This window comes from Talpa europaea (assembly GCF_964194135.1).
Source record: "Talpa europaea genome assembly, chromosome: 10".
Taxonomy (NCBI): domain Eukaryota; kingdom Metazoa; phylum Chordata; class Mammalia; order Eulipotyphla; family Talpidae; genus Talpa; species Talpa europaea.
Genome location: NC_140077.1, coordinates 90489784 through 90516292, shown reverse-complemented (window position 1 = coordinate 90516292; position 26509 = coordinate 90489784). Strand labels below are relative to the sequence as shown.

At 37.2% G+C, this 26509-nt stretch overlaps 1 protein-coding gene across 1 annotated transcript in view; it reads left to right on the top strand.

Annotated features, from left to right (window-relative positions):
- Positions 1-26509, top strand: part of SPATA17 (spermatogenesis associated 17) — a gene marked incomplete at both ends in the record, with an annotated part of 145264 nt that overhangs the window by 14267 nt on the left and 104488 nt on the right. Inside the window, 2 exons of the mRNA XM_084244945.1 lie at positions 11743-11793; positions 23447-23550. Of these exons, the coding sequence (XP_084101071.1) occupies positions 11743-11793; positions 23447-23550 (155 nt within the window). The remainder of the gene's footprint in view (positions 1-11742; positions 11794-23446; positions 23551-26509) is intronic.

Genomic DNA, 26509 nt, shown 5'->3' with positions numbered 1-26509 from the left:
GATTCTCTTGGTTTCAGTGTCTGTTTTCCTACTACATGTCCCTAGTTCATGTATGTCACTGGGGATCTTAAAAATCCACCAAAACTGAAGAAATGTTTATTCTTTTAATTCAGCTAGCTGTTGAATTAAAGCTGGCTTTTGAATTGATCATCTCTTGGATCCCTGACATTTCAGGGCACTTAAAAAGTGATTTTGAAATCATTATAGATTTTAGAAAAGTTGCAGAAATAATAGAGAACACCCCTGTATTTTTTCACTTTAATGTAGAAATCTGCTTTATCATTTCCTCTCTTTTCTTTACATATACATATTTTTTTGTGTTTTTTTCTCTATATGTACATATCATTATTTTTGATCATTTGAGACAGGATTGCATAATGTTGTTCCCGTACCTTTACATTTCTCATTGGTTATTCTCTACATAACCATGTGACCTTGATCAGAACCAGAAAATTGACACCTGTACCACTACCTGATGTAAAGATTCTATTCAAATAGTTTCACTGTTGTCTCAATTATGTCATTTATAGCTGAGACAGCCTTTCCAGGTACAAATCAGGATTTCATCCTGTACTTAGCTATGACTCATTGGTCACCACTAGTGTGCTTTTCAAGACCTTGATGTTTTTGAAGAATATAGACTAGTTATTTTTCAGATTATTCCTCAATTTTGATTTGGGAATATTTCCTCATTATGAATTGAGGTTATTTTTTTTTTTTTTATAGAGGCATGCTTTATTTATTTATTTATTTGTTTGTTTGTTTTGTTTATACATGCACTGGGTACAGTCAGAAGCGCGGGAGGGTGAGAGAATTCACCAGAGCCAGAGCGGGGAGCAGAGCAGACAGAAGGACCGAGGTACACTGCTGAGGGGAGCAGCGGGCGGCAGGAGAGGTCTGCGCGCCATGTGGGACCCTCCTCAGGTGGCCGGGGAGCAGCCGGGGATCGAACCGGCGCCACAGAGGCTGCGGGCAGCTCCGCAACCCAGCGCTCAACCGCTGCGCCACCGGGGAGGCCCGAATTGAGGTTATTTTTAATGGACATGCACCTCATTAGATTTCATGTCTTTTATTCATCTTATTAAGAAACCCCTTTCATTTATTTTATACATCATTAGGAACCTCTTGAAGGCGATTTGTCCCATGAAAGTTGATACTAACTTTGACACAAAAGGGACATCTTTCAGTTTCCTACACTGTGAACTTGCTATTTTTTTTTTTCTATTGAGGAGCCCTTTCAAGACTGCATGCATATCTTCTTCCTTTAAAAACTTTTTTTATACTATACTAGGCATCCACTGATGCTTCTTTCCCAGAATCAGTTCTTTCTCTATTTGTCAAACAGTGATTTCTAAGTTGTTGGTTTCTACATTTACTTGTTAACATTTTACTATAAGAAAAATTTTCCCTGCTCTTTCAATTATTGATTGATTGATTGATTGATTTATATACATCAGTACAACCTCATGGATTCCTGTTTTATTCAATGGGTTATAATAACTTGCCACACTCATTGGTTTGGGGTTCACATTGTCTCATATTTCTCAATTAGGAGTTCCTTCACTGCTAGTCCTGTCACTCATTAGTGGTTGAGGGTCTGTATCATTGGTTTAGATAAGACAATGGAATATGTATGTCTGTGTGGCCTTCTGTGAGCAGTACTGATTAACTGGTCTAATTTCTAATTAAAAATCACTAGTAAGATCTTTATGAATGATCATTAGACATGATTCATGTGTACATTTCAGTGGCTATTGTCAAAAGTAATTACCTTGGTAACCAGGGTTTTTTCTAATATATGAATAGATGCTGAGATTGCTGATAAAATATGTTTTTAAGTTCAAGTAGTGAGTCATGCAAGATATTTTTTTTTAACTGTATTGTCCCTGCTGGGTTTGATCTACAAGAATATCACTTAGCATTGTTACTGAGTTATTCTCCAGATTTTGATCTGGAGAATCTTTGGGTTCTTGAAGTAAATCAAATGATGGAGATTTTTTCCAACTAGATTGTTTTTTTTTTAAGTATATTAATAGGTAAGTTATTTTATAACAGGTCTGTTTTCTTATCTATTTTGTCATTATGTACATAGTGCCTAACATAAAGGTCTCAATAAATAGTATAATATGATCTCAGTAAATAATTATTTAATGAGATTAAAATGGCTGTATTTACTTGTTGACTAGCATGAGTGAAATATCACATTAAGCATTTTACACCCTTAATATTTTTATCAACTCTGTTAATCTTACCCCAACTCTGAGAAGAGTTTCACTATTTTATGGATTAAGAATTTTTAGTCCCAGACACGGTTACTTCCCCAAGGACACACTGTTAGTGATAAGTCGAGGAAAGTTCAACCTAACATGATCTGATTCCAACACCTATAAATTATACTGGTAGGCAATTCGTAACAGTCATCACTGAAGAATTTCCTCATTGGTTATACAAAAAGAGGTCCCGTGAGATTTCTTTAGTGGCAACATGCTAGGGATTCCTCCCTTTGTGAAGCCTTTATTCAAAGGATGTCCATTGTCAAGCCTTTGTATTCAAACCTTCAGGATTCATCCTTTGAGGACCCTGGCTGCTGGGCCACATGATGGGAATGGAAACATTTGCCAGAGCTCATATCCCTGGTGCTTAGATCCCTGTCTCCTTCACAGATAGCACCAGGTTAGTCCGTAGCCTTTTAGATACTGGCTAGGAGCAACAGGAATGCCAGATGCTCACTTGACATTTCCAAAAACTCATGTCCAGATCTTTCTCAAGATGGGGAATCTTGGAGTGAGGGTTGGGGGCACCTTAGCCCACCTGTAATATTGAGTGAGAAATCTACTTTATTTTTTTGGTAAGCTACTGAGGTAACTGCCTCTTTATCTCAGCAAAGCCCACTCTTGTTTATAATGCTAACGAAAGCATGGATATTTGTAAGGAACATTCTAAGGGGTCTCAGTGAAGCCACAGAAAGCTCATAGTGAAGCTGAAAGATGTTTTGGGCTTTTTGAGTTTGTAATGATGTTAGGACACCTCCAAGTGGTAGTGTCTTGTAAGGCGATTTGATGTCTCTTAGCAGAGTGCCTGGCACAACGTAATTAGCACTTAGCAAATGCTTATGCAAGGGAACTGTTGAATTTGAACTGAGATTCAGAGTCAGAGCTGGAGACAAAGGGTCTAGAGCGTTGAGGACACAATGTCAAGATTTCTTACCTGGTGAAAGAGCAGAGGGCCAAGAATTGAGGCTGTGAAATGTTTTGGGTAGGATTTAAACAGAGGAAAGGGAAATATAGGTAGATAACATATAAGAAGGCAGTGATACAAGATCCCAGGAAGCAGAGGAGAAAACTTAGAACTTTAGTTGTCAACAGCCTGAGATGTAACTAAGGCCAACAGAGAGTGATTGTGAAAAGACTGACGTCCTAGGAGCTCTTTCTGCAGTTTCTGTGCTTGTAGATGGCCTCCCTCAGATTCTGTGCACCAGAGTATTTCTATGCAGCTTTTACCCAATTCACATAGTGACACCTGCTCACTAATCCATGTGTCCTGTTCCCTCTGCTACGGTGCCCTCACTAAGCCACACTGATTGAGCCATTGCATTTGCTTTTGGGATTGCATTCAGTCTGGCTTCCTGAATGACTACCCTTTTGCTTTGCTTTGTTTTCAACCTCCCTATCTGGCCTTCCTGCTGACTTTCATGCTGCTGTATTTGGCATTCTGACTCAAATTTCTTCATATGAAGTGTTCAGGACCTTTGATTCACAACCTTTAAAAAGCTATTCCTCTTCTTGGGGATATGCAGGGTCTTCTTTTATTGTCAATAAGGAAAGGACTGTACAGTCACCTGGTGTGAGCTCAGGGCGCATGCACTTTCCACAGGTTGAACTCTTGCCATAGTTTCACAGCCACCTGCTCTCCCCGACAAAGCACAAATTGTCCTACGGCAGGAATCTTTGATGTCAGCTGCATGGTGTTCTGTGTCAATTGGCCTTACCATTCCCTGCCACACCAAGTAGAGACATGGAAGTAATGATTCCTATATGGGGTAGTGCCAAAAAATGTTGAAATATTCTTTCCTGTGTCTCTTTAGAGCCCTAGCACTTTGAATGCTAAGTGGGTTGTTCTATGTAAACTCTGCACGACAGCTTATATACACATACACATCCTCGTCCTTTTCAAGTTTCTTTTCTTCTTTATACTTTCCTACTAAAAAGCTATGTTTAGTATCATATATACTATTTTTATACTTTTTTTCACACTTTTGAACAGAGAAGTATAAAGATTGCCCTTTATAAATGATTAATTCTATATGAGTTACCATGAAATAAATAGAAATAGCTATAGCTCTAAACAGCTCAATGTTGCAATTTTAAATTGAGATCATCCAATGAATAACATGTAATGGGAATCATGTTAACAGAATTCAATTAATTTTTTTTTTGTTGAAGTGTATTAATGACCTGTAGTAGGACAATTTACAAAGATAATTATTATTAACACAAAGATTATTCAATCTATAAAAATCACATTTTTGCTGAAAATCAAGGCTCACAATGTTTGTATACTGCTTACCATTTTGCAGCTTCTTGTAAAGTTTTCATATTTGATTAGTATTTAAATGCGTAGCAGTGGAAAGAAGTTAGATTAACATTAAGTGGGACAAAGCTGCCATCCACTATCAAATTCCCTTATATGCTGTCATGATAAATACCAGCAGGTATTCAATAGTGATCAATATTTCATATACATATTTATTTTCAATTTTATTTATATATTTTTTATAATGACATATCATTATTTTAAATCCTTGTTTGTTTTTCACGATATAGGTTTTCTCCCTTCAGGTGGTGTCACCATAGTTTTTCCACCACAAATGTACCCATAATCTTCTGCAATAGTCCTCTGTGCTCTCCTCCCCATTCCATTTTTTTCCCCACCCTGTTTTCTCCCCCTTATCCTCTCCTTGATGCCTCAAATCTATGGCCAGCTTTCAAGCTTTGGTTTTAAAGTTTGTCTTTGTCTGTTCCTTTGTTTGATTTCTCCATATTCTCCATATAAGTGTAACCATCCGGTATTGGATCTTTCTCCTTCTGGTTCACTTCACTTAGGATAATCCTTTTCAGTTCCATCTCTTCAATATGCTGCTGCAAATGGCCAAGAAGGATCGCTAGTTTTAAAACTAATGAGAGTAACATGTTTGCTTCTATATGCATTTTTATTTCTCTTCATTATATAAAGAAATGTTTCTTCTGTAAATGAGGAATGCCAAGTCATTTTATAAATTTCTTTGTAGAACTTCCAAATCAGTTATAAATTAATAAGGCAATACTCATCACCCTTTAGAATCAGAACAGAAGACTGAAACATAGGTTTTTTTTTTCCCTTCAGGGTTTTACATTAAAAAAAAAAAAAATAGGGCCTCCCCTGGTGGTGCAGTGGCTGAGTGCTGGGCTGCGAAGCTGCCTGCAGCCTCTGTAGCACTGGTTCCATCCCCTGCCACTGGGGAGGGTGCCACATGGCACGCAGACCTCTCCTGCGGCCCTCTGCTCCCCTCAGCAGTGTATTTCGTCAGTCTGCCTGTTCTGTTCCCCACTCTGGCTCTGGTGAATTCTCTCACCCTCCCACACTTCTGACTGTACCCAGTGCTTGTATAAATAAATAAATGAATCTTTAAAAAAAAACATTATTAAAAAAAAAATACCCAAGGCTGAGTATCTTAAAACTATGACTTACTAATATTAATTTAAAATTTTATTAACATATTTTCATTATAATTATGAAATGGATTTACATTTCACTCACCTGCTCAGAAAGGTTATATTAATAGTAACTGTGAGAAATATTATAATTAGCTTTTAATTTTTCCTGTGAATAAAGAAAGGTTATTTTAAAAATCAGCTGTTGATAATGACCAGATCAGTATCATTTGCCAACAAACAAGGCAAAGCATATGCACAAAATACTCATGATTATTTGATAATAAATCATTTTAATGATTAGATTCAAAATTATGAAATGAGGATGCCACTGATGTGGAAAATAGCAAAGGCTCAGGCTCATCAGATCTGTTATCCAGATGTTCATGGCTTCTAAAAGCTCCATTGTCATCACTTTAATGTGAATATTTCCTCTTTATGGCAAAGAAAGCAAATAATGACAGTTGACCTGGTGAAGTTATAGAGCCATATTACTCAAAAGTATTCTAAATATGTATTATTTTAAATGTTCTGTTTTGAAAATAGTTGACCTTCTCTTCCTTGAAACTCACCTATTCCTCGTTTCCACCCTAAATGTTCATCAATAAGGAAAAGATTAAATAATTCATGGTATTTTCATGTAGCGATTTATATAAAAATACATGAAGAAGGAACTTAAATTGAGGAAAAGGCAATATCTGTATTAGATCTGTCTAAATGAGATGGAAGAAGCTGTAATAGAAATTAAGCCACCAAGGGTTTAAGAAGAGGGATTTGTAATCCGAGTTTAAGACTCAAGAGGGGGGACATTCCAGTTCATAAGGTCTGGAACACGACTATTGGAATGTAAAATTAAAACAAAGAGGTCCTTGGGGCTGAAAGGCAAATGATAGTGAGATTAAGTCAATGAATGTGTTCCCCATATGAAATTGGAATTCTGAAGATAATGACAGGAGCTGTGATGAAGAGAGACATTTAGCTTGGTATCCAAATCTTTGGAGCTTATAATGGAGCATGTTAGGGAGCCTCCAGGAGGACATAGAAGGGGGAAAAGGGAAGGGGAAAAAAATTAAGGGAGAGAAGGGGAAGAGGAAGATTTGGAAGCATGAGGAAGGATGACAACACCGAAAGGGGTTAGAGAGATAAATTAGATCAGCAAGTAAGGATTTTCGTTTTAGGTTTTTGTTGTTGATTTTAAAGAAGTACTTACAATTGGTTTAGAATGGTACTTGTTGTGGGGCAGAAATGGTGTCTCCTATAAATACTTGCAAGATAAACAAGGAGATATAGGATTTGGGGAACTAGAAAATAAGGGGTAAAGCATTTCAGGCAAAGAGAATAATCAAAGCATGTAAATGAAGAAGAAAAAAATGTGCACAAGGTTGATCAGATTGAGATTTAAAGGAAAGGAGCAGTGAGATATGCTTGAGGTGAAAATGGACCCAACTCTTGTGAGTGTTGAAAATCACATTGGCCTATAAGAGAGTGATTACCATTTATTTTTTTCCTCATTGTAATTAACCTGATTGAAAGAAAAAAATATGTTCCCATCAGTGATCACTATCCTATTAGAGAAATAAAAAGTGTAAGAACTATGTGCCTTAGTGTGTAACTTCGTGTCTTCTCTTCATGATGTGAGATACTCAAGTGTGGTTAGTTACATCGACCAGCTCAATTAAGATGCCTCGTCTTAAGCAACTGGAAACTATTGAAGATCTATGAATAAAACAATTGCTAAAACAACACTGTACAAAATTAGTTGGGAAGAAGTGTTAAGTATAGGTTAAAATAAAATGAATTGAGTATCAAGACTGTGCATAATTCAGTTATGGGGAAAGAAGACTTAATTGAAAGTTATGGGACCTAAATGAAAGTTATGGTAAAAATGAGAGAATCAAATTATTACTATAAAACAGAAAGCAGTCACAGGTACTGGTGAGACTAAGCACTCAGATGTTTGTCTTAGAAGTGCTAACATGCCACCAAAAGGGCACCCAAGGGCCCCAAATTGTTGAGGGGTACATGCTCTTAAAGGATTCCAGGCCTCAAGAACACAAATGCAGACTCCTAGTGTGAAATATTTTTAATAGAATTAATATGTGTGGGAGGGGAAGGGGATATTCCTAATAGAACTCCAAAAAGTCCTCATCTTCTTGTGGGTAAATATTTACCTCATAGGTAAATGCCTAGACATACATGCTCATCCTGAGACAGGGCTGCTGAGACCAGAAATCTTGCCATAGTTTAAGGTACCTGTTGGCGGGAAACCACAGGAAAGGGTTAGGCAGGTTCCAAAGTGCTGAGACACATAATATGAAGTCAAAATAATGACTGCCATACTAGGAGTAACCTCTTGATGTGTTTCTCACTAATGTGTGTCCTCCAACTACCTCTTCACATGTTTCTCCTTTGTTCCACCTCCCTTTATATATCCACCTTCTTTCTTCCTACCTGCCCTCCATTGAGGAAGTCTGGTTCATGGAGTGCCAGGACTTATACTCCAAGGTGACTGCATATAAGTGAGGGCTGGGAAAATGGCACCAGTTCAGTACTCATCATTCTATCCCAGAGATATATCTGTTAACAGAGAGATTGATATTTAAAGCACTTAGCAATCCATAAATGGAGTCACTCATTGATCAGAATTGTTGACAAACATCACAAAGCACACCACCAATCAAAAACAGTATGGCCACTCTAGTCCAATCCCACCTGAGTAGCTGCCCTGTGCAAAAGGCCCAAATAGATCTTAACCACCAGAAAGTTATGTTTTTAAAAGGCAGGCATCCTCCAGAAAAAAATTTCAAAAGCCTTCTTGAAAATTGAGCTAGGTGGGGCCTCCCCTGGTGGTGCAGCGGTTGAGCGCTGGGCTGTGAAGCTGCCGGCAGCCTCTGCAGCGCCATTTCAATCCCCGGCTGCCACCGGCGAGTGTCCCACATGGCGCACAGACCTCTCCTGCCGCCCGCTGCTCCCCTCAGCAGTGTACTTCGCTCCTTCTGCCTGTTCTGCTCCCCGCTCTGGCTCGGGTGAATTCTCTCACCCTTCCGCACTTCTGACTGTACCCAGTGCTTGTATAAATAAATAAATATATCTTTTTTTAAAAAAAAAGAAAATTGAGCTAGGTGATATGACAAAGGCCATATAGCTAACAAAGGTTGGTTAAGTGTTCAGTGCTGTTTCATATCCCAGGAATTCTTCCAACTCTGTTATAAAATGCAACACATCAATCCTGTTTGTCCCTCTCTCTCTTTCTTCTTCTTCCTCTCCCTCTCTCTTTTCTTTCCTTTATTTATTTAACTTTTGGGGTATATCTGTAATTAACCATCATATTTCCATCACAATGAAACTATCACCTTTTATGCTTGATGTGCAGCTGATCTTTAGACTTCCCTTGCTATCATAATGATAAAAGAGTAAGGAATAGTAAATAGTAAGGATAAATTTTAAAACTTTCGTCTGCTTAGAAATTATAGTAACTTGTCATTCTTGGATTTATTACTAATTTTTAGAAGCTGGGATATGCTTTGCATATCTAACATCATAGAATGAATAAAAAACTTTTATGACAGAATGCTAGAAAATAATATTAAGGACAAGGACCGTTGTGTGAGTTATATTTTAACAATTCATGTAACCAAAAGGAAAAATGTTAATATAACAAATTTTCATCATTGCTCAGAATGGGAATTGAAAGACTAAGAAATTTTTCAAACTTTTAAGTGTTTCATAGCAAGCTATGGAAATGTGCAATTCACACTCAACAAATGTTTTGTTTTTTTTTTGTTTGTTTGTTTTAATAATACTTTTTTTTAAAGATTTATTTATTTATTTATACAAGCACTGGGTACAGTCAGAAGCGTGGGAGGGTGAGAGAATTCACCAGAGCCAGAGCGGGGAACAGAACAGGCAGACTAATGAAGTACACTGCTGAGGGGAGCAGTGGGGCCAGGGATCGAAGCTGGTTGCAGCTTCGCAACCCAGCGCTGAACTGCTGCACCACCGGGGAGGCTCTCAACAAATGGTTTTTTGTCTCTTTTAAATTTGTGGTTTTTTATATATATATATATATATATATGACATAAAATCTATTATTTTAGCCATCTTTAGCAGTTCTGTTCAGTGGCAAGAAATACAGTCACATTCTATACAACCATAACCATTATCCATCTCTAATACTGTCCCATCTTCTCAAAGTGAAGCCTCTTGCCCATTGAGCAGGGAGCCTCCCCTCCATCCATCACCACTACCCCAATTTCTGTCTTTGTGAATTTCACTCTTCCAGGTACCTCACATGAGTGGAATCAAAAACTACTTTTCTCACAGTTTTTGTTTTTGTTTTGTTTTGTTTTGCTTTTTACTTTCAAACATAACACCCAGACCATGGGGCAGAGAACTGAGAATACTAATAGTGTCACTTAGTTGGAATCAAGAAGTACTGATAATCCCTTTCACGATGACCATCCACTATGTCCTGAAACCTTCAGTACTTTATCTCGATTTAGTCTTCACTGCAGCCGTGGGAAACATGTACCCATTTTGTGAGAATGGAAATCAAGACTGAGACTTCACCTAACTTTCTCAAAGACACACAAGCTGGTAAAAACAAGTCAGGAATTGAACTCAGATATGTGGTTCCAAAACTCTCACACACTCCACTGCTAACTGCGAAGCAATATGAAAAGAATCAGAAGCAATATCTTTTTCCGAACCCAGACTTGTTTCTCGTATTTCTTCTGTATAAAAATATTTAATGGTTTTAGCTGCTTCCATATAACTTGAAGGAATACGATATAAAATATTTTAAATTCACCTCAAACACCAAGAATTATGCCTCACTTGCTATAACAAAGAAAGAGAATTTAAAATGAAGTAACATCATTGTGTTCATTTGTAAATAACATATTGCAGCCAACTGTTTCTTAATTGCTCAGACTGTTGATAAATAATCCAGCCCTGCTGCTCTCCACAGACAATTTGCTTTGGATCAGACCAGGCAATTCAAACAACACTAATTACAGTGAAACCTTTTTATATGAATTCCTGTTCATCTCAGGAAAGAAAGCCCCTGTATAAAAGATTAAGGCACTTTTCTCTGATTTCTGCCTGTAACATCATACCTATTCCCTGGGCCCAAGTTACATTAGTTATGAATTTTGATTGACTAACAACAGACCAAGTTGCATTTCGTGTTGAAAATATATGTTATTTCATGGCATTGACTGCTTATTGTACTATCATGAATTATGTTAGTTTTATATTTTTAATTAAATGGTACAACAGATGTGGAAGCTTTATCTAAAGCAGTGTTTTCACAGAAATAAGCTGTCTTGCTATGTGATTATCTGCTATCATGGAGATTTGTCTATTAATAGAGAAATATGTCTCTACTCAAAAGAAACCAAGACTTTAGGAAGTCTTCCCTATATCAGAGGATTTGCTGTAACATGATATCATTGTATTTGTGATTTTATGGTGTTAAAATGAATATTAAATGAAACAAAATTCCCAAGGATTACTCAGGAGGCAGCTAAGTACATAACATTTTGTACAGATGGTTGGAAGGCACAATTTTGCTCCATCACTGCACCCATATCCTTGAACGATTTCGACTGAAGACAGCATTTCTTTGAATTTTTCATTAAACCAGACGTCTTGAAATATGAATTCCTTTTATGTTTCTGTGAGTTTTGGCTAAAAGAACCCCAGTGAATAAATCATACAATACTACGTGTCACCAGCACTTGTGAATATTTCTGCTTTGTTATTCTATTCTCAGTAGAGCACCATTGATTATCAAACTCAGCGGAGAGCATTTTATGATCATATATCTCCATTAGCTTCTAGTTTGACTACCATAGATTTTTCTGGTTAAGCCTGCATTATGTATTAGGAGGCCTATCTCTTCAATACAAAGTTTGATTTCATTTTTCTAAGCCTCAAACTCTTATTATGTATTATGTATAAAGATTCTTATCTTTTATATGTAAAAATAGGCTGCACTGTCTTTGTGTAACTGAAATACATGCCATCTTTTTTTTTTCTTGATTCACAGTTAGCATATTATACTATGAAGATGAATCTCTACAATGCAATGGCTGTCAGGGTAAATATTTCTTCACTTGTTAAACAAATGAAAAGTCAATTGTGCCCTGAATTCACTTTTAATAAAATGAGCAAACCAGAATAATGCAAATTTGATTGATATGCTAATGGTAAAGAGAGAAAAGAGTACATAATTTAAAAGTTAGTTATACTAAATAATCTTGGCAGTATTAAAAATTAGAGTAAAATGTAAAACACGTAATTATCAATGCTTATGTTTTAGAATGTTAAATATCTCTAAGCCGTAACTAGAGAAAGACCGTAAATATTAATGAAGCAATGTATTAGTTTCCATGTGTCATATAGAATATTGTGATAAATAGATGAACATGGTTCTACAGTATAAGATTCCTGACCAATACAAATCAATTAGAAATTATTCATATGATTTAACAGCAATGAAGTCTGTTTCCAGCTTAGAGGTTTTATTTCTATCACTTTCTATGGTGATTTTTATGTGCTATTTTTCTAATAGCTGAATTTTGTGATTAGGAGGCTTACTTCCTTTCTGCATATTGTGGGAGTGAACACAGCAAAAGTATTATTTCTTTTGTTCACATGATATTGTAATAGCTTAAATTATAAGCTATTGCATATGGAGAAATTAATGTCCTTAAAAACATTCCCTTTCATTAATCTCTTAGCTTTTCTGCTAATAATGGATTTTATTTTTTGGTGAGGCATGGTAATAAAATACCTTCTGAAAGTCCTGTAGCAGATAAATTAACATGACTTTGACTGTCCAGACTGTCTTTGGAAAAGTGCTTTCTCTATAGGTGTGAATGTGCTGGAACCCTAGTCCTCGGTCTGGCCTCCAGTATCTTTTGGTCTGTCTCTCTGTTGTCATAGTTTAAGGAGGAAAGAGAAGAAGAAAGAGATCTTTCTTCTGCTCCTCCTTCACCGGAGGCATACGCTGACCGTAATTAGTTTTTCCTCTTTAATGGAAAATGCTTAGAAAATGATGGGAGCTTAGGAGATTCTGGATCTCTATGCTCAAAGACTTAACCTCTGAACCTAAAACACTGGTAGATATTTCTTATCCTCTTACCTCATGTCAGATGTGTCTCTAAAGTAAAAAGGAATAAATGACTGAGAACCTAAAGCAGTTATGGACTGAAGACTTAGGTATCCTGTCCCATCACTAGGGTAGATGGAGGCACAGGTGGTGGATTTATTATCTAGTCCCAGATCTTTGTTTTGAATTCTGATCAGACTTGATCACTCAGATTCCTTTTACTTTGACTAAGGTATATCAAAATATCCCACATCATTATAAGCCACTTGGAAGGCAGTCTGACTCATTCCACCATCATACTAAAAGCTATATTTCCTGACAAAGTCAGCTTGTCTTTGATTAATGTCACTGGACAAAGTTAGCCTTTACCTGAGTCCTGTGATTCTGGAGAACCACAAAGATTCACAACCCCACTATCCCCTTGTCTTCAGTTTAATGCAAAAAACACCCACCCTTAGCCATTAGATAAGAGGCACAAAGAAGCATGTATTCTCCCCTCTTGTTTACCTACGAACCAGACAACCCTCCTCCCATTCCATTCTTTACCTCACAAATGATTAACTGAACTGCTTGTCCCATTGATCAATTGGAAAAACATGTTTGTTAACCAAGCTATGGCAACCCTTCTTTCCATCCCCTGTCCCTGGCCCTGAACTTTAGCCAGCATATGGCAGCTTAACACCTTCATCTGAGAATAACTGGATGTAGGGAAATAAACCATTCTCTGATCTACCATCTGATTATGTCACAAATTCATCCTGTTATAGAGCAACCCCGATATTAAATGGGTTCCTGGCTGTGGGTCCTCACCCGCGCGCTTTAAAGGGACTTATGAATACTCTACTACAGACACACACAAAAGGGTTAATAAAAGGTTTATTTACAAGAGAAAAAGAAATAAGGAAAATGTACAACTCAGGGAGAAAATAGGGAAATAAAGTCTTTAATGCGTCCTACCCAATCCGACGACCTGGAAACCCAAAGTCACTCTCAGAGCTGGCCGGACGCTGCGAGCTGGCTGAGAGCCCAAAAAATGGAGAGCCCCCCAAAGCCCACGTGTCTGCCTTTTGTATCCACCTGGCTGCTTAACCCCACCCTCAGGTCCCAGCCACCTTCCCTTTGGTGGTGATGGGATTTGGAGTTCCCAGTGTCTTTGGCTTTGACCTGGGGTGGGGGTGGAGTCCACAAAGCCTATATGGAATTTGCTTTGGGACTTCCTTTTCCCCCTAACAATCCCACATCCTCAAATAAAGTTCTTTCTAGTTTTGTTTACACCTCTCCATTGGGGAAAAAAACAAAACAAAACTCTTTTTGCCTAGTTTTTAACATGCTTGCAAGTCTTATGGTGAGTGTCTTCTCCACCTTACATAGTACCATGGTCTCTCAGCCCTCTCCCTTGCAGTAATTCTATTGAAATATTATGACCATATTTTCTTGACACATCCCAGGAAAAAAGAATATGGGTGGGAATACAGTGGCCATTCAAGAACTGAGGGAAGGAAGACTTGAGCCTTCAAAGTTGGAAGGATCCACTTAATACACTTGGGAATTTTTGTGAGACTTGATGCAGTACATAAATACTACTATGGAAAATTTATGTTAGAAACACTTCCCTAACAAAGAAATTCACAGTCTTCTGTCAGAGGTTTAGATGAGTTAATGTTGGTAATAAACTAGGTACTTCATGTTCCTAAGATGAATGATTGAGAATAAGCCTCTCTTGTGTGGAGGCCAAAGTAATTGCCTAACAAAGATGAAATTTTAACAGTGGTTCATCACAGTGACCAGAACAGAATATATTTGTAAGTGGACTTTGACTGATTTATTTGCTAGTAGATTTTTGCAAAATGGTGCTTTGAAATTTGGTTCTATACAGCAGTGGGTGTCTGAAGAGACCCAGGCAGAATCCTTATACATGTATGTTGTCTGCACCTGGCAATTATAACCCATACTGGATACCAGCTGCTGAAGTTTTTACTTCTCTTATCTACAAGTCTGATTTTTCAGTTCATTACCTACCAAGTAAGCTTCTTCAAAATAATACCCTATAAGTGATTGAATTATGACTAGCTCTGAGTGTCCAGGAGGAAGTCTCTAAGAGTGACTGGTAACTATCAAAAACCTAAGTGATATATACTATTCAGACCGATAACTGTGTACCCAATTCATGAATAGGGTCACATAGAATGCATAAGAGAAAACCTTTATCTTAATTGGTCTCATGTACTGATTCTATTGCAAGTTATGGATTTGACTGTTGATTCTTAGCATGACAAGTAAATGATATTCAGTTGCCAAAGAGGCTAGCAGAGCATTTCTAAAATGAGAAGAGTTAAAAAAAATTATTTTTAGCCCATCCATTCCTAAATAGATGTCATTTTTTTATAACAAAGAATAAATTACATGTCTGTAATTTTAAAAAATATAGTAGGCATTCATATGTTGATTTGCTGCATGTATTTTCTAAAGGGTCACCTTTTATCTCAAGACTTTATGATCCCCCTACCCATATAGAATTGATGACTCACTTTTTTATGTCCCTATTTTTACCATTGACATACTTTCTGGAGAGGACCTGTAACATTTAATAATCCTTGCTAATTTACCTGCCTCTATCCATCCCCAATACCCTGTAAGTCCCCTGGAGCCTGGATCTTATCTGTGTCATCTTTGTATCTTCAGTTCCTGGCTTTTAAGAGGAGGTCAAGAAAATGGCCCTAAATAAATCCTTGAATGTTGCCATTTCTTTTCTAAACATGGAATTATAAAAAGTCATTTGTTTTTAAAGCCTTTTCTCTAAGACCCTCAGCGCCCTTGTTAGGAATGATTTAAACCTTCAGTGGGGAATTTTGAAGGCTTTTTGGACTATGTGCTGTGGGTAGCTGGTCAGGTTCTGTTGGTTTAGTCCAGCTCACATGTGCGTGGACATGTGAGTGGCAGGTCTCATAAGGGTTAAGTCCTTGCCAGTGTATCATAACACATCCAGGTTGGAAGGAGGTTCGCTGTGATAGAAGCTTTTGTCAGTCCCACAATATGCCTTTATAAAACCCCTGTTACTGCTTTGCAGCTCGGCCAGGGACAGTCAATTAATACAGCGATAAACTGCTCAGTAAATTTTTATTTTAGTTCCTAGGGCCCTATTCCTCCTGTTTCTCTGTGTGACACTTTAATGCCTTTGTGGTCTTCAATCTAACTTTACTCCAGGTTTGGATTCTGCTTTTCCTTCAGCATCTTGGCTACTCATGGTGGACCCCATTTAATTTTGGCCCCCAGTTTTGATTTTCAGCCCTCTCTCTTTGAATAACTCTCAGTATATTATATAAATGTCATGAACTGAATCTCTTATTCAACTCATTTCTCTCTCTGTCCCATGTGAATGTATGGACAGCCTCATATTTTCTTATAGTTTGGCATAGAACTAGCCCTCCATTTTTGAGAATGTGAGTGACAACTATTTAAGCACTTGGGTATTGAATCAGACCCACTAACCCTGGACTTGGGGAGTTAGCATCCTGACAATGCTCTAAAGATGAAAGCAAAATTATATCATGTGTGGAAAGGCCATTAAAAATATCTGCAGGTGGGTCTCCTCTGGAGGCGCAGGCGGTTGAGTGCAGGGCTGTGAAGCTGTCTGCAGCCTCTGCAACGCGGGTTCGATTCCTGGCCAGCTAGGGGGATACCCACATGGCAGGGCATACCTCTCCTGACTCTCCCACTGCTCCCCTCAGCAGTGCCTTCGGTCTGTCTGCCTGTTCTGTTCCCCACTCTGTCTCTGGTGAATCCTCTCACCCTCTCGCACATCTGGCCTGTGCCCCGGTTTTTGTATAAATAAAAAAATAAATCTTTAAAAAAATCATTGCTTTAAAAAAAATATCTGCAGGTAGCAAAAAAGGGCAATTATGGAATAATGCAATGATAGTAGAATTATCTCATCCATCCTAAGATCTATTACTTGTTCCTTTCCCCTAATACCTTCTAAGCATTTAGTATTTACTTTTGCTCATGGCTTTGTTTCCTGGCTGACCAATCAGGATGAAGTGTCTTACATGGAGTGGCATATATCTTATACTTAGTTCTTCCATTGACAGAGAGAAAGTAACCCAATGCCAGGGTAACATACATGCAGTCTCATCCTTGTTATTTGGCACCTATTGCCTCAATAAATAGCTCCCCATTCTCAGATATATTACCTGAGGGGGAATGGATAAGCTAGATGCATTATCACACCTTAGTCAAACCAACCTGCCAGTGAGAGGTGTGTCTTTGAGGCCAGGAAGGAAAAAAATTTCTAACCACATGTTTCCAAATTTAAGTAAGCCAGAACCACTGGCAAATAGTAGTAATAATAATGATGATGATAATAATAATAATAATAATACCAGTGATAATATAGTAGTTGTTAGCAATTGCATAGAAGTTATTATTCTCCAAGCACCATTCTAAGTGCTTTAAATGACCCTTCACTTTAATCCTCACAACCAGCTCTCTGAGAAAGGTGTCCTTAGGATTCTAGTTTGAAAGTTGAGGAATTAGAATTGCAGAATTGTACCTTGCCCAAGGTCATACAGCAGGTAAATGACTCTATTAGGACATGAGTCCAGGAGGGCTGGTTCCACATTTGTGTTATTTCTGGTCACTTGCAATCTTACCTTTATTTCAGGTGTTCCATTTTTTTCTCTCAAGGATTTGCATGAGAACAACTGTAAAACCTTAAACAGAACTCTCAGGAAAAATCTCATGCTCTGTTTTCATGGAAATTTGACCCTGTGGCCTAGCAATTCGTTACCATCCTTATTAATGTGTATTTCACTCAAGGTAGACTAAATTTTGTTTATGTTAATTAGTAGGAGACTAAGTTGAGTGTCCTCAGTTCAATGCCACTCATTTTCCCTTGGAGGGAGGCCAGGATGACAGGATGAAATGCCTCTCCTTATAAAAGAATGTTCAGGCTGGGACCTTTCATACTCTTATTGCCAACGTCAGGATCTGTCGTCCATCATAACTCTAGATGCAGCACCCTTCCCTGCCACAATTTTAAATGGATTGTTTGTGTAGCACATGGGACTGGATAAGAAAAAAGAGAATCTCATTTCCTTCCTGTTTGGAGTCTAAGGTGCAGATCACAAAGATTTCGGTGATCTAAAAGTCTGTTTGGTGGTTGTGTGCTTCCACCAGGCCTGAAAATACTAATGGAAAAGAAGAACTCCTCTCTTTCTCTCTTAACTCTTAGAATATATTCGTCTTCAATAAACTGAGCTTAACAGGGATATTATCTAGCACAGACTAGAAGTTAGCAAAGGTAAATGTTCTGGGGATTGCTAATTCCTGGCAGTGTCTTTGAAAAGCCTCCTCTGGGTCGTCTCATCTATACTGAGACCCCAACTGCTCATGTCTTAGAATGACTAGAGCAATATCTGATGAATGCAAATTTCAAGAAGTATGTAATAATTTAGAGATCTCTAAAAATATGTTCCATCAGACTTTTTCCTCCTGTTTTCAAAGATCTACAAAGAGTGAAAAGTGATAATAATCTAAAGTTTACAGAGTTCTAGAAAACCACATATGTCATTGGTTGTTATAGGTAGAATTCCTCTTACTCCGGAAATCTTGTACATCATCCATCAATCACATATTCTCACTTAGTAATCTTCTGCTGAGACCTGGAGAGTCTCAGTGGGTCCTTTATTATTGCAATTAAATGATTTATCATGAAACTAGTGCCCCAAAACATTTGAATTCAGATAAAAATGCTCACTTCAAGGAATATAAACTATGTTAACAAGAAGAGCATTTAATTAGCCATCACTTAAAATAACTACTTTGCAAAATACCATAAATAAATGTATTGGCTCTTTTCTCTTAGAACTCTGGATATGTAATAAAACTTTTAATTTATAGAAATTAATCTAACTTGAAATATCAATTAACTATCTTCTTTTGTTTCCCACTTGTGTATAAAATATGTGAGAAAAGATTGTATGGTAGCTTTAATTTTAAAAATGGTTGAAGATGTGTCAGATATATAAAGATTCATATCAATCTCTTAAACTATTTATAATCCTATTTTCGTATTTATAATATTATGAAGAATTTATGTTTAAAATAATGTCTCCAAGATTAGGTAGAGATAAATAGGTAAATTAATTCAGGTAAATTAATTCAGTTCTCTTATAGATCTTATATTAGGTTCTAGGAATATAAAATGGGTAAGATTGTGTCTTATTCATGGGGAAAAATCCCAAAATGTCATTCTGAGAAATACGAGAAGGAAACATCTAGGCAACCTGAGCTTTTGCTTGATGATAGATAAATGTTCCATCACTATGTGAAAGAATAGTTCTCCCTCCTGCTTCTCCTAGTACCAATATCATTATGAAATGATTACATAAATTTTTAGAGAAAGGAAATATAATGTCAGGGTACAGTGGGGAAACAGAATATTAAAGAAAAGAAACTGCATATGGAACAATTATCCAGAATTTCTGCTAGCTAAAACTATCTAGTTAAGATTTTCATTCGTTCATTCATTCATTCATAGGTGTGTGTAGGTGTGTTTGACATTGTAGTTTATTTATACCTATACTGAAAACATGGATATTGCTATTTTTAAACACCCTGTCTTTGAAAATGTAGTAAATTCACTGTTCTGTGCTCATTGTATAGTCTTCTGGAATGTTGAACATTCTACTACATGAAAGTATAGTTATAGGTGACTTAATTTTATTTCTATGCTGGCATATCCATTGGGAGCACTGACACTAGGTAGTTATTTTAATGAATTTGTTTTGCAGGTCTTCATCTTAATTTTAGGTGAGGGTAATTTTTCCCTCTCTTTTGATAGCAGTTAGATTACTATGAATTTTGAGGAATAAAGTAAACTCAATGGAAGGAAAATCTTTTCTATGAGCAGATGGCTTTTGATATATCAAGGTTTTGCCATTTGTTTTAGTGCTTAAAATAAGCATTATTTATAAGACCACTTACATTTTGATGTTACTTAATGAGGAATATGCATCATTGATTTGACTAGCTTAAGAGGTCATTTAGAACTTGCCCGTTAACAAGCTGTAATCTGCTGAGCACACAATGACTTTGTTTAAAATTATCTATTCAAAGCTGATCAATGACAATAATTGTTTTATACCAGTCTCTTCTGAAAGTTGCTAATTACTTTGAAGGACATGAATACTAGTCTTTTTTGGGGGGGGGGTGTTATAACCCATTCACCTTGAAATTCAAAAGAAATGCTATTATTATCAAAAGCCAACTAGCCTCTTAAAAACACTTTTTTTCCCCCCTATGTGAAAGTTTCATCACTAGTTCTGGGATATCAACAGGAAGTTTAGGCAAAATTTAAGATGTCATTTGTTCTTATAACAGGAAGTTGAGCAGATCTCAGCTATTGTATCTTATATTAATTAGTTATTAAACAGGGATCCTGATAATGTAAGAAAATATTATCTTTTAAAGTATAGAGCACTCCACACACTCTTTCTCTTTATACAATATATTCATGAGATGACTTAGTGGAAAGAGCTGTGGCTCAGAAGAATCAGGTTTGCATACTACTCTGCCATTTACTCTTTTACTGGTTATATGACCTTTATCAAGTTAGTAAACTTTAGTTACTTCATTTTTAACATGGAGATCATGCCCTATTCACAAAGTTATTTTAAGAATAAAAGCATAAGCTTGGTATATTCATGGAGCTCAATAACGTTTAGGTTCTTCACTGGATAACTGCCTTCACCCATCCCAATGCCAGGTTTCTGCTAGTTTTTTTTTTTTTTTTTAAACTCAGAAAACAAGATTAATCATTCTTTAAAAGGTGTAAGCTTGAATTTGTTACCTTAATTTATTACCTTGACCATCACTTATTTATTATTCCTTTACAAGCCCAATTGTGAACAGAAGGATTTGTGTTGGAAAGGAATGTAAGCTTGTCTTTGAGGAGGATGTCTAGGGTGCTAGTGTATTAGGAGATTCCCTGAGAACATCAACACAGATTCCCTGAGCCCTGAGTTGTGTGCTGCTGTTTCTAGTTGTTTCTCAGTTCGGCATAAGAAGGGACCATACCTTTGCCTTCTTTTACTCTCTTCCTATTAGCACAGATTTTCCAGCCAATTTCAGTTTTGTTTTTTTAAAGATTTATTTATTTTATACAAACACTGGGATACAGGCCAAAGGCGGGAGGGTGAGAGAATCCACCAGAGACAGAGCAGGAAGCAAAACAGGCAGAAGGACCGAAACACACTGCGGAGGGGAGCAGCGGGCGAGACAGGAGAGGTCTGTCGTGCCATGTGGGAATCTCCCCTGCCAGGCAGGAATCAAACTCGTGCCACAGAGGCTGTGGACAGCTTCACAGAGCTGCGCTCAACCTGCTGTGCCACCAGGGAGGCCCCCCAATTTCAGTTTTTATCCTTTCTAACTTCTGTACTCAAAATGGGCATGCCCTCTATTCTGGCATTACCTACTGATAGTTACATCTCTCCTCTTTCCCCTTCATTTTTTTATGTTTTCGGGCAGATTTAATCTTGCTTTATTTAATAATGTTTCTGTGTAATAGGTAGTACCTTCTTTAACACTATCTGATATCCTAGTATGTCCCCCGTGTTTCCCTGAGTCACTTTTATCTCTGGTATGATGGGATTTCTGTCAGTACTTTTGTTTACAAGTGTTCTCTGCTTTAAGACAATTATTATTGTACTTGCAATGAAAGTATGATGTTGAACTATTTGAAGCCATTCAACCAACAATATGACCTTAGGCAATTATTTAATCTTCCTATCAATGTCTTCTCTGTCCAGTGAGGCTAATATTAATCCCTACCTCAGAATGGTGCTGTAATGATTAAATTAGATAAGCCAGGAAATATTCATTCATATGCATGATTTATTTATGTATACATATTTCAATTGATTTTTTTTTTTCATTACGAAAGTGGTTTGTATCAATTCCTCCTCTTTCTTTGTCAGCAATAATATGATATTGGTCAAATTAAAAGGAGATAGCTTCTAAATAGAGTCTATACATTTAGAAAAATTAATTTATTTTTAATTTGAAGAATCTCTAAAATAAGATCATTTGAAAAATAAATTTGAAGACATATTCTATGGCTTTGTTCCATTAATTTGCTATTTATTGTGCTTAGTTTTACTTGCTAGACTTGTTACCTCTGATGTAATTATTCTTTTAAGCCATTTCACATCTCTTCAATTATTTTGGTCATTCTTTTACTAGGAGGGTAACTAGAACACTCCTCCAAATCTTTTTTTAATCCAATTTTATTGATTTGTCATTCATTTACAAAGCTACATACTTATAGTAGTGCCAGTTCACACCTCAACACATGTACATGATTCACACCCCTCCATCAATGGTCCAGTGCTAATACCCTTATCACCTTACCCCACCTCTTCACAACAAAAATAACTCTAAACTCTGTGAAAACTATAGTGGTATTGGTGTGGGGGTGAAGGGTGAAGAGTTCGATTCCCTGGCTGGCCAGGGAGGTGACCCACATGGCGCAGCAGACATCTCCTGTCTCACCCACTGCTCCCCTCAGCAGTATATTTCAATACATATGCCTTTTCTGCTCCCTGCTAAGTCTCTGGTGAACCCTCTCACCCTGCACCCCCTCACATCTCTGGCCTACACCCCAGCTCTTGTATACATAAATAAATAAATCTTTAAAAAAAAAGTCTAAATGCATGATACAAGCAAAATCCTGGAGGATAGTGCCTTTAACAAAGTAAGAACTCTGAAAATGTTAGCTATTATTGTTTTTATTGAGGAAATATTAAAATGTTATGTTTCAGATATAAGTCAACATGATGTTTAAAGATTTTGAATACGGATGAATTGAAAAAGTCTACTTAAAAATGTTATTTCATTTTTTTTTTTTTTAAAGATTTATTTATTTATTTATACAAGCACTGGGTACAGTCAGAAGCGCGGGAGGGTGAGAGAATTCACCAGAGTCAAAGCAGGATGCAGAACAGGCAGAAGGACAGAAGTGCACTGCTGAGGGGAGCAGCGGACGGCAGGAGAGGTCTAGAGCGCCATGTGGGACCCTCCTCTGGTGGCCGGGGAGCAGCCGGGGATTGAACCCGCACTGCAAAGACTGCGGGCTGCTTCGCAACCCAGCGCTCAACCGCTGCGCCACCGGGGAGGCCAAAAAAAAAAAAAAAAAAAAATGTTATTTCAGTGAGACTAAACACAATCTTCAAGGTTACGAAAAATAAAAAATCCATATGGTTAGGAAGGAAGTGGAAGTGGGGGGAATTGGTAAGGCAAATGTTTAATCTTTCAATTGTTAATTTGTCAAATTAACTGCACCTACAAGAGTGTAGTCAAATCTAGTATTTGTGAAAGAATTATAATTGTTTGTTTGTTTTTTGGAAACAATTATCATTATTTTAACATAATTTATAATAGCCTATAAGTAATTTTTATCTTTATAATAGTTTATAATAAATGAGTACAACCTATATTGGCAACTATGTACTGTGATATTAGTGGAAAGTGTAAGACTTTATTTGATATGTTATCATCCATCATTACCTTGATTTTGAAGAACTATTCATGTTTTCACTAAAAATATTTACTGTGTATTTTATCTTTGAATTTGCTTCCATAGATTCAGAGACATTGGCGAGGTTATAGGATTCGGAAATACTGCTTTAATTATTACTATTTGAAAGAGTACCTGAGAGCTGTTTCAGAGACCAATGATGCAATTAGGTGAGTAATATAATCACAGTCTCCTGGTAAAGATTTTAGAAAGAATGCTCAATAGATGTTTATCATTACCATACTGGAGAGTGCCTTCTCAAACTCAGTGAAACTAAACAAGGATCAGAGGGTGACAAACTGTAAGACTGACCCTTGAAAGCAGACTGTAGATCTGAGACTCTCCGGGGAGGGGGTGGAGAGTAGAGAACTAGAGAAGGGGGAGGGTGAGAGTGGATAAGGGGTGGGGGTGGGGAGAGAGCTGATGGTGGGTTACTGTGGGCACTTTAGTGGTGGGAAAACTATGGGGACTGCACCTGAGCGGAGAAATCCTATATTGTGAAAAAATAAACAAGTTTTTTTTAAAAGAGAAATTAAATAAATTAAAAATAAAACTCAGTGATACTTTAGGCAGAAATTTATTGCTAAGGTGTGTAGATACAGTTTACTGTATCTGTATCTGTTTACTTTGACATTTTGTCTATTTTTGAATGTCTTATACTCTTCACTATAAATCATATTGTTTATGTGTATAATGGTTATAATTTATATATTAATTTATGTATAATTTGTGATGTATAATAATAATTTATGTTACAATATCTTGGTCTTATGCAAAATAGTTGAATTTCAGGAAACATCTCATTTTTGTCTGTGAAAGGATCCCATAGCTGAAGCCTTCAGTATGATGAAGTTCATATGTATTTTAAGAAAGATGTTCAGTAGCAAGAACTTTCCTCTCAAAGAGCAAAATACCATGGAACATATTACAATGGGCTGCTCTATGGTCAGTTTTTATGGTTTTGCACCCACAAAAAGGTAGCATCTGCATCTAGGCCATCTATTTGCCTCTCTTATTCCCTCTTTGGAATTCATTTTTCAATCTCCAGTACTTAGTTTTTTCTTGTAGTAATTTGAACATTAAACAAATTTATTTCTAGGTTTTCTGTGTTATGTTTGGTACAATTATTACTTTAGGGAATTTATTGAGATTTTCACCTTATGTATGTATAATTTTGTTTTAGATGTTCTCTAAAGGTAGATAAATAGATTTCTTTTTCCATTCTAGCTATGTTTTTGCATTTTAATTGAGCAACCAAATGTTTGCCTTCATCATCTTAACTGTTGCAATGTCTCTCACCTTGCTTTATGTTCCTACATTTTATGATTCCTTTCATATAAATTAGGATTTGTTTGTTTATGTGAACCTTTTTTTTTTTAATCTTTAAATGTGTTTGATTCAAAACTCCTTTCTGCTTCAGAGTATCAGCTTCTTTGGAATTGGAAATTCTCACTTTTAAACTAGATACCATTACCTGTTCCACCATTTACCACTGAAATTGCTCAGCCTGTACCCAATCCCCCAGTTTTTGAGTACAGACTTGTGTCATCTCTTGCATGAACTGCTGAGACAGAGCATTAAGGAATTGTGAAGAGAGTTATCTGTCAAATAATTTTTCTCTGCTTCAAATCCTTTTAAGTTTCCTGTTGCCTTTAGAATAAGATTTACATTCCTTAACATGTACTGTGTCTTCCAGTGTCATCTCCTAGATCCACCCATATTGAGGGACTTGGCAGCTTTAAAATGTAACCTGTTTTCTTAGATCTCCAAGCCTTTACCCAAGCCCTCTCTCAACCCCCACCCTGCTACATAAACCAGGCATCATCCTTTCTGTGGGTCTGCTACTCCTAGGCAGCCTATTTGGCCGCCATTTTGTCACCTAAACAAGGTCAAAATGGCCTGGCCAGTTAGGAACAGGAGCCCAAACCCTTAAGCCCTTCAGATCAAACAAGAGCACAAAGCTGGATCACACTGGGAAGGTTATGCATCACAAGGTATGTCCAGAATGCCCAGGGGGCTGAGGACCGATGCATAACATATACTCCCGATTTATACATCAGGAGGTATGACCGGGAATGCCTGGGGGGCCGAGGACCAGTGTATGACAAGGGACCCCAGAAGCTGATCAGTGGAGAGCCTTGTTGATAAGATTAGAACCATGGCTGGAGATTAGGGTATATCACCAAGTAGATTAGAAGTGCCTGGAGGGCAGACTCACAATCCCTAATCTTCTACACCCATCCCCTTTCTTTAATCTCCCTAATCTTACAACCAGTTATGTGTGTCAATAAAAGGGCCAGGATCTTGCTCTTCAGCAGCATCCTGCATTATGTAGCCTGCTCCACGACTCCCGTTTGTCAGTGTGGTGTTGTCCGATGCAACACTTTCTATCACTGCTTCAACATCTTTGACCAAGATGGAGATTGAGGGCCCAAACACTCTCCTGCAGGTTGATCTTCTACCACCTCATCATGGCTATTGTAATTCCATCCATGTTTGCCTTTACCTTTAGACTGTGAGATCCACTCTGTAGAGGGAGGACAGCCTGCTTGAATTCAGTGCCGTGCACATTTACCAACATCTAAGAGGCACAAACAGTTGTGAATAATGCTCACCAAAGGAAAGAATGAAAGAAAGATTTAATGAAACTTCATTATACTTTCATGTTGTCAAGTAGCTGCATTTTGGAGAATGTTGAGTTTTTTTCTACCTTAATAAATGGTGATATACTTCACTGCAATAAGTATTTACTTAACAGCCACTGTGGGCCAGTCATTATGCAAGTTGTTGAGGATACAGTGGTGAATGTAACTAACCCAGGTAGACTTCATGAAACTTCCAGAGAAGTGGGGAGAAAAGTACCAGAAACAGAAGAGATCTGGCATCAATTTACCTATATTCCATTATTTTACAGCAATAAACTGGATCCATCCCACTTTCCTAGGGAAGAGGTGATACAGGGGGTTTCAATACCAGAGGGGAGATGGCTGGAGGGTATATTCAGGAAGACCTTCCATACTCAGTCTTACATATACCCCTTGTTCAATACGTGCTTTGATTTTTAGCTCTGTGCCTAGGACAAGAGATACTTTATTTTCATAGGACAATATTTTATTAAATTGTCCTATT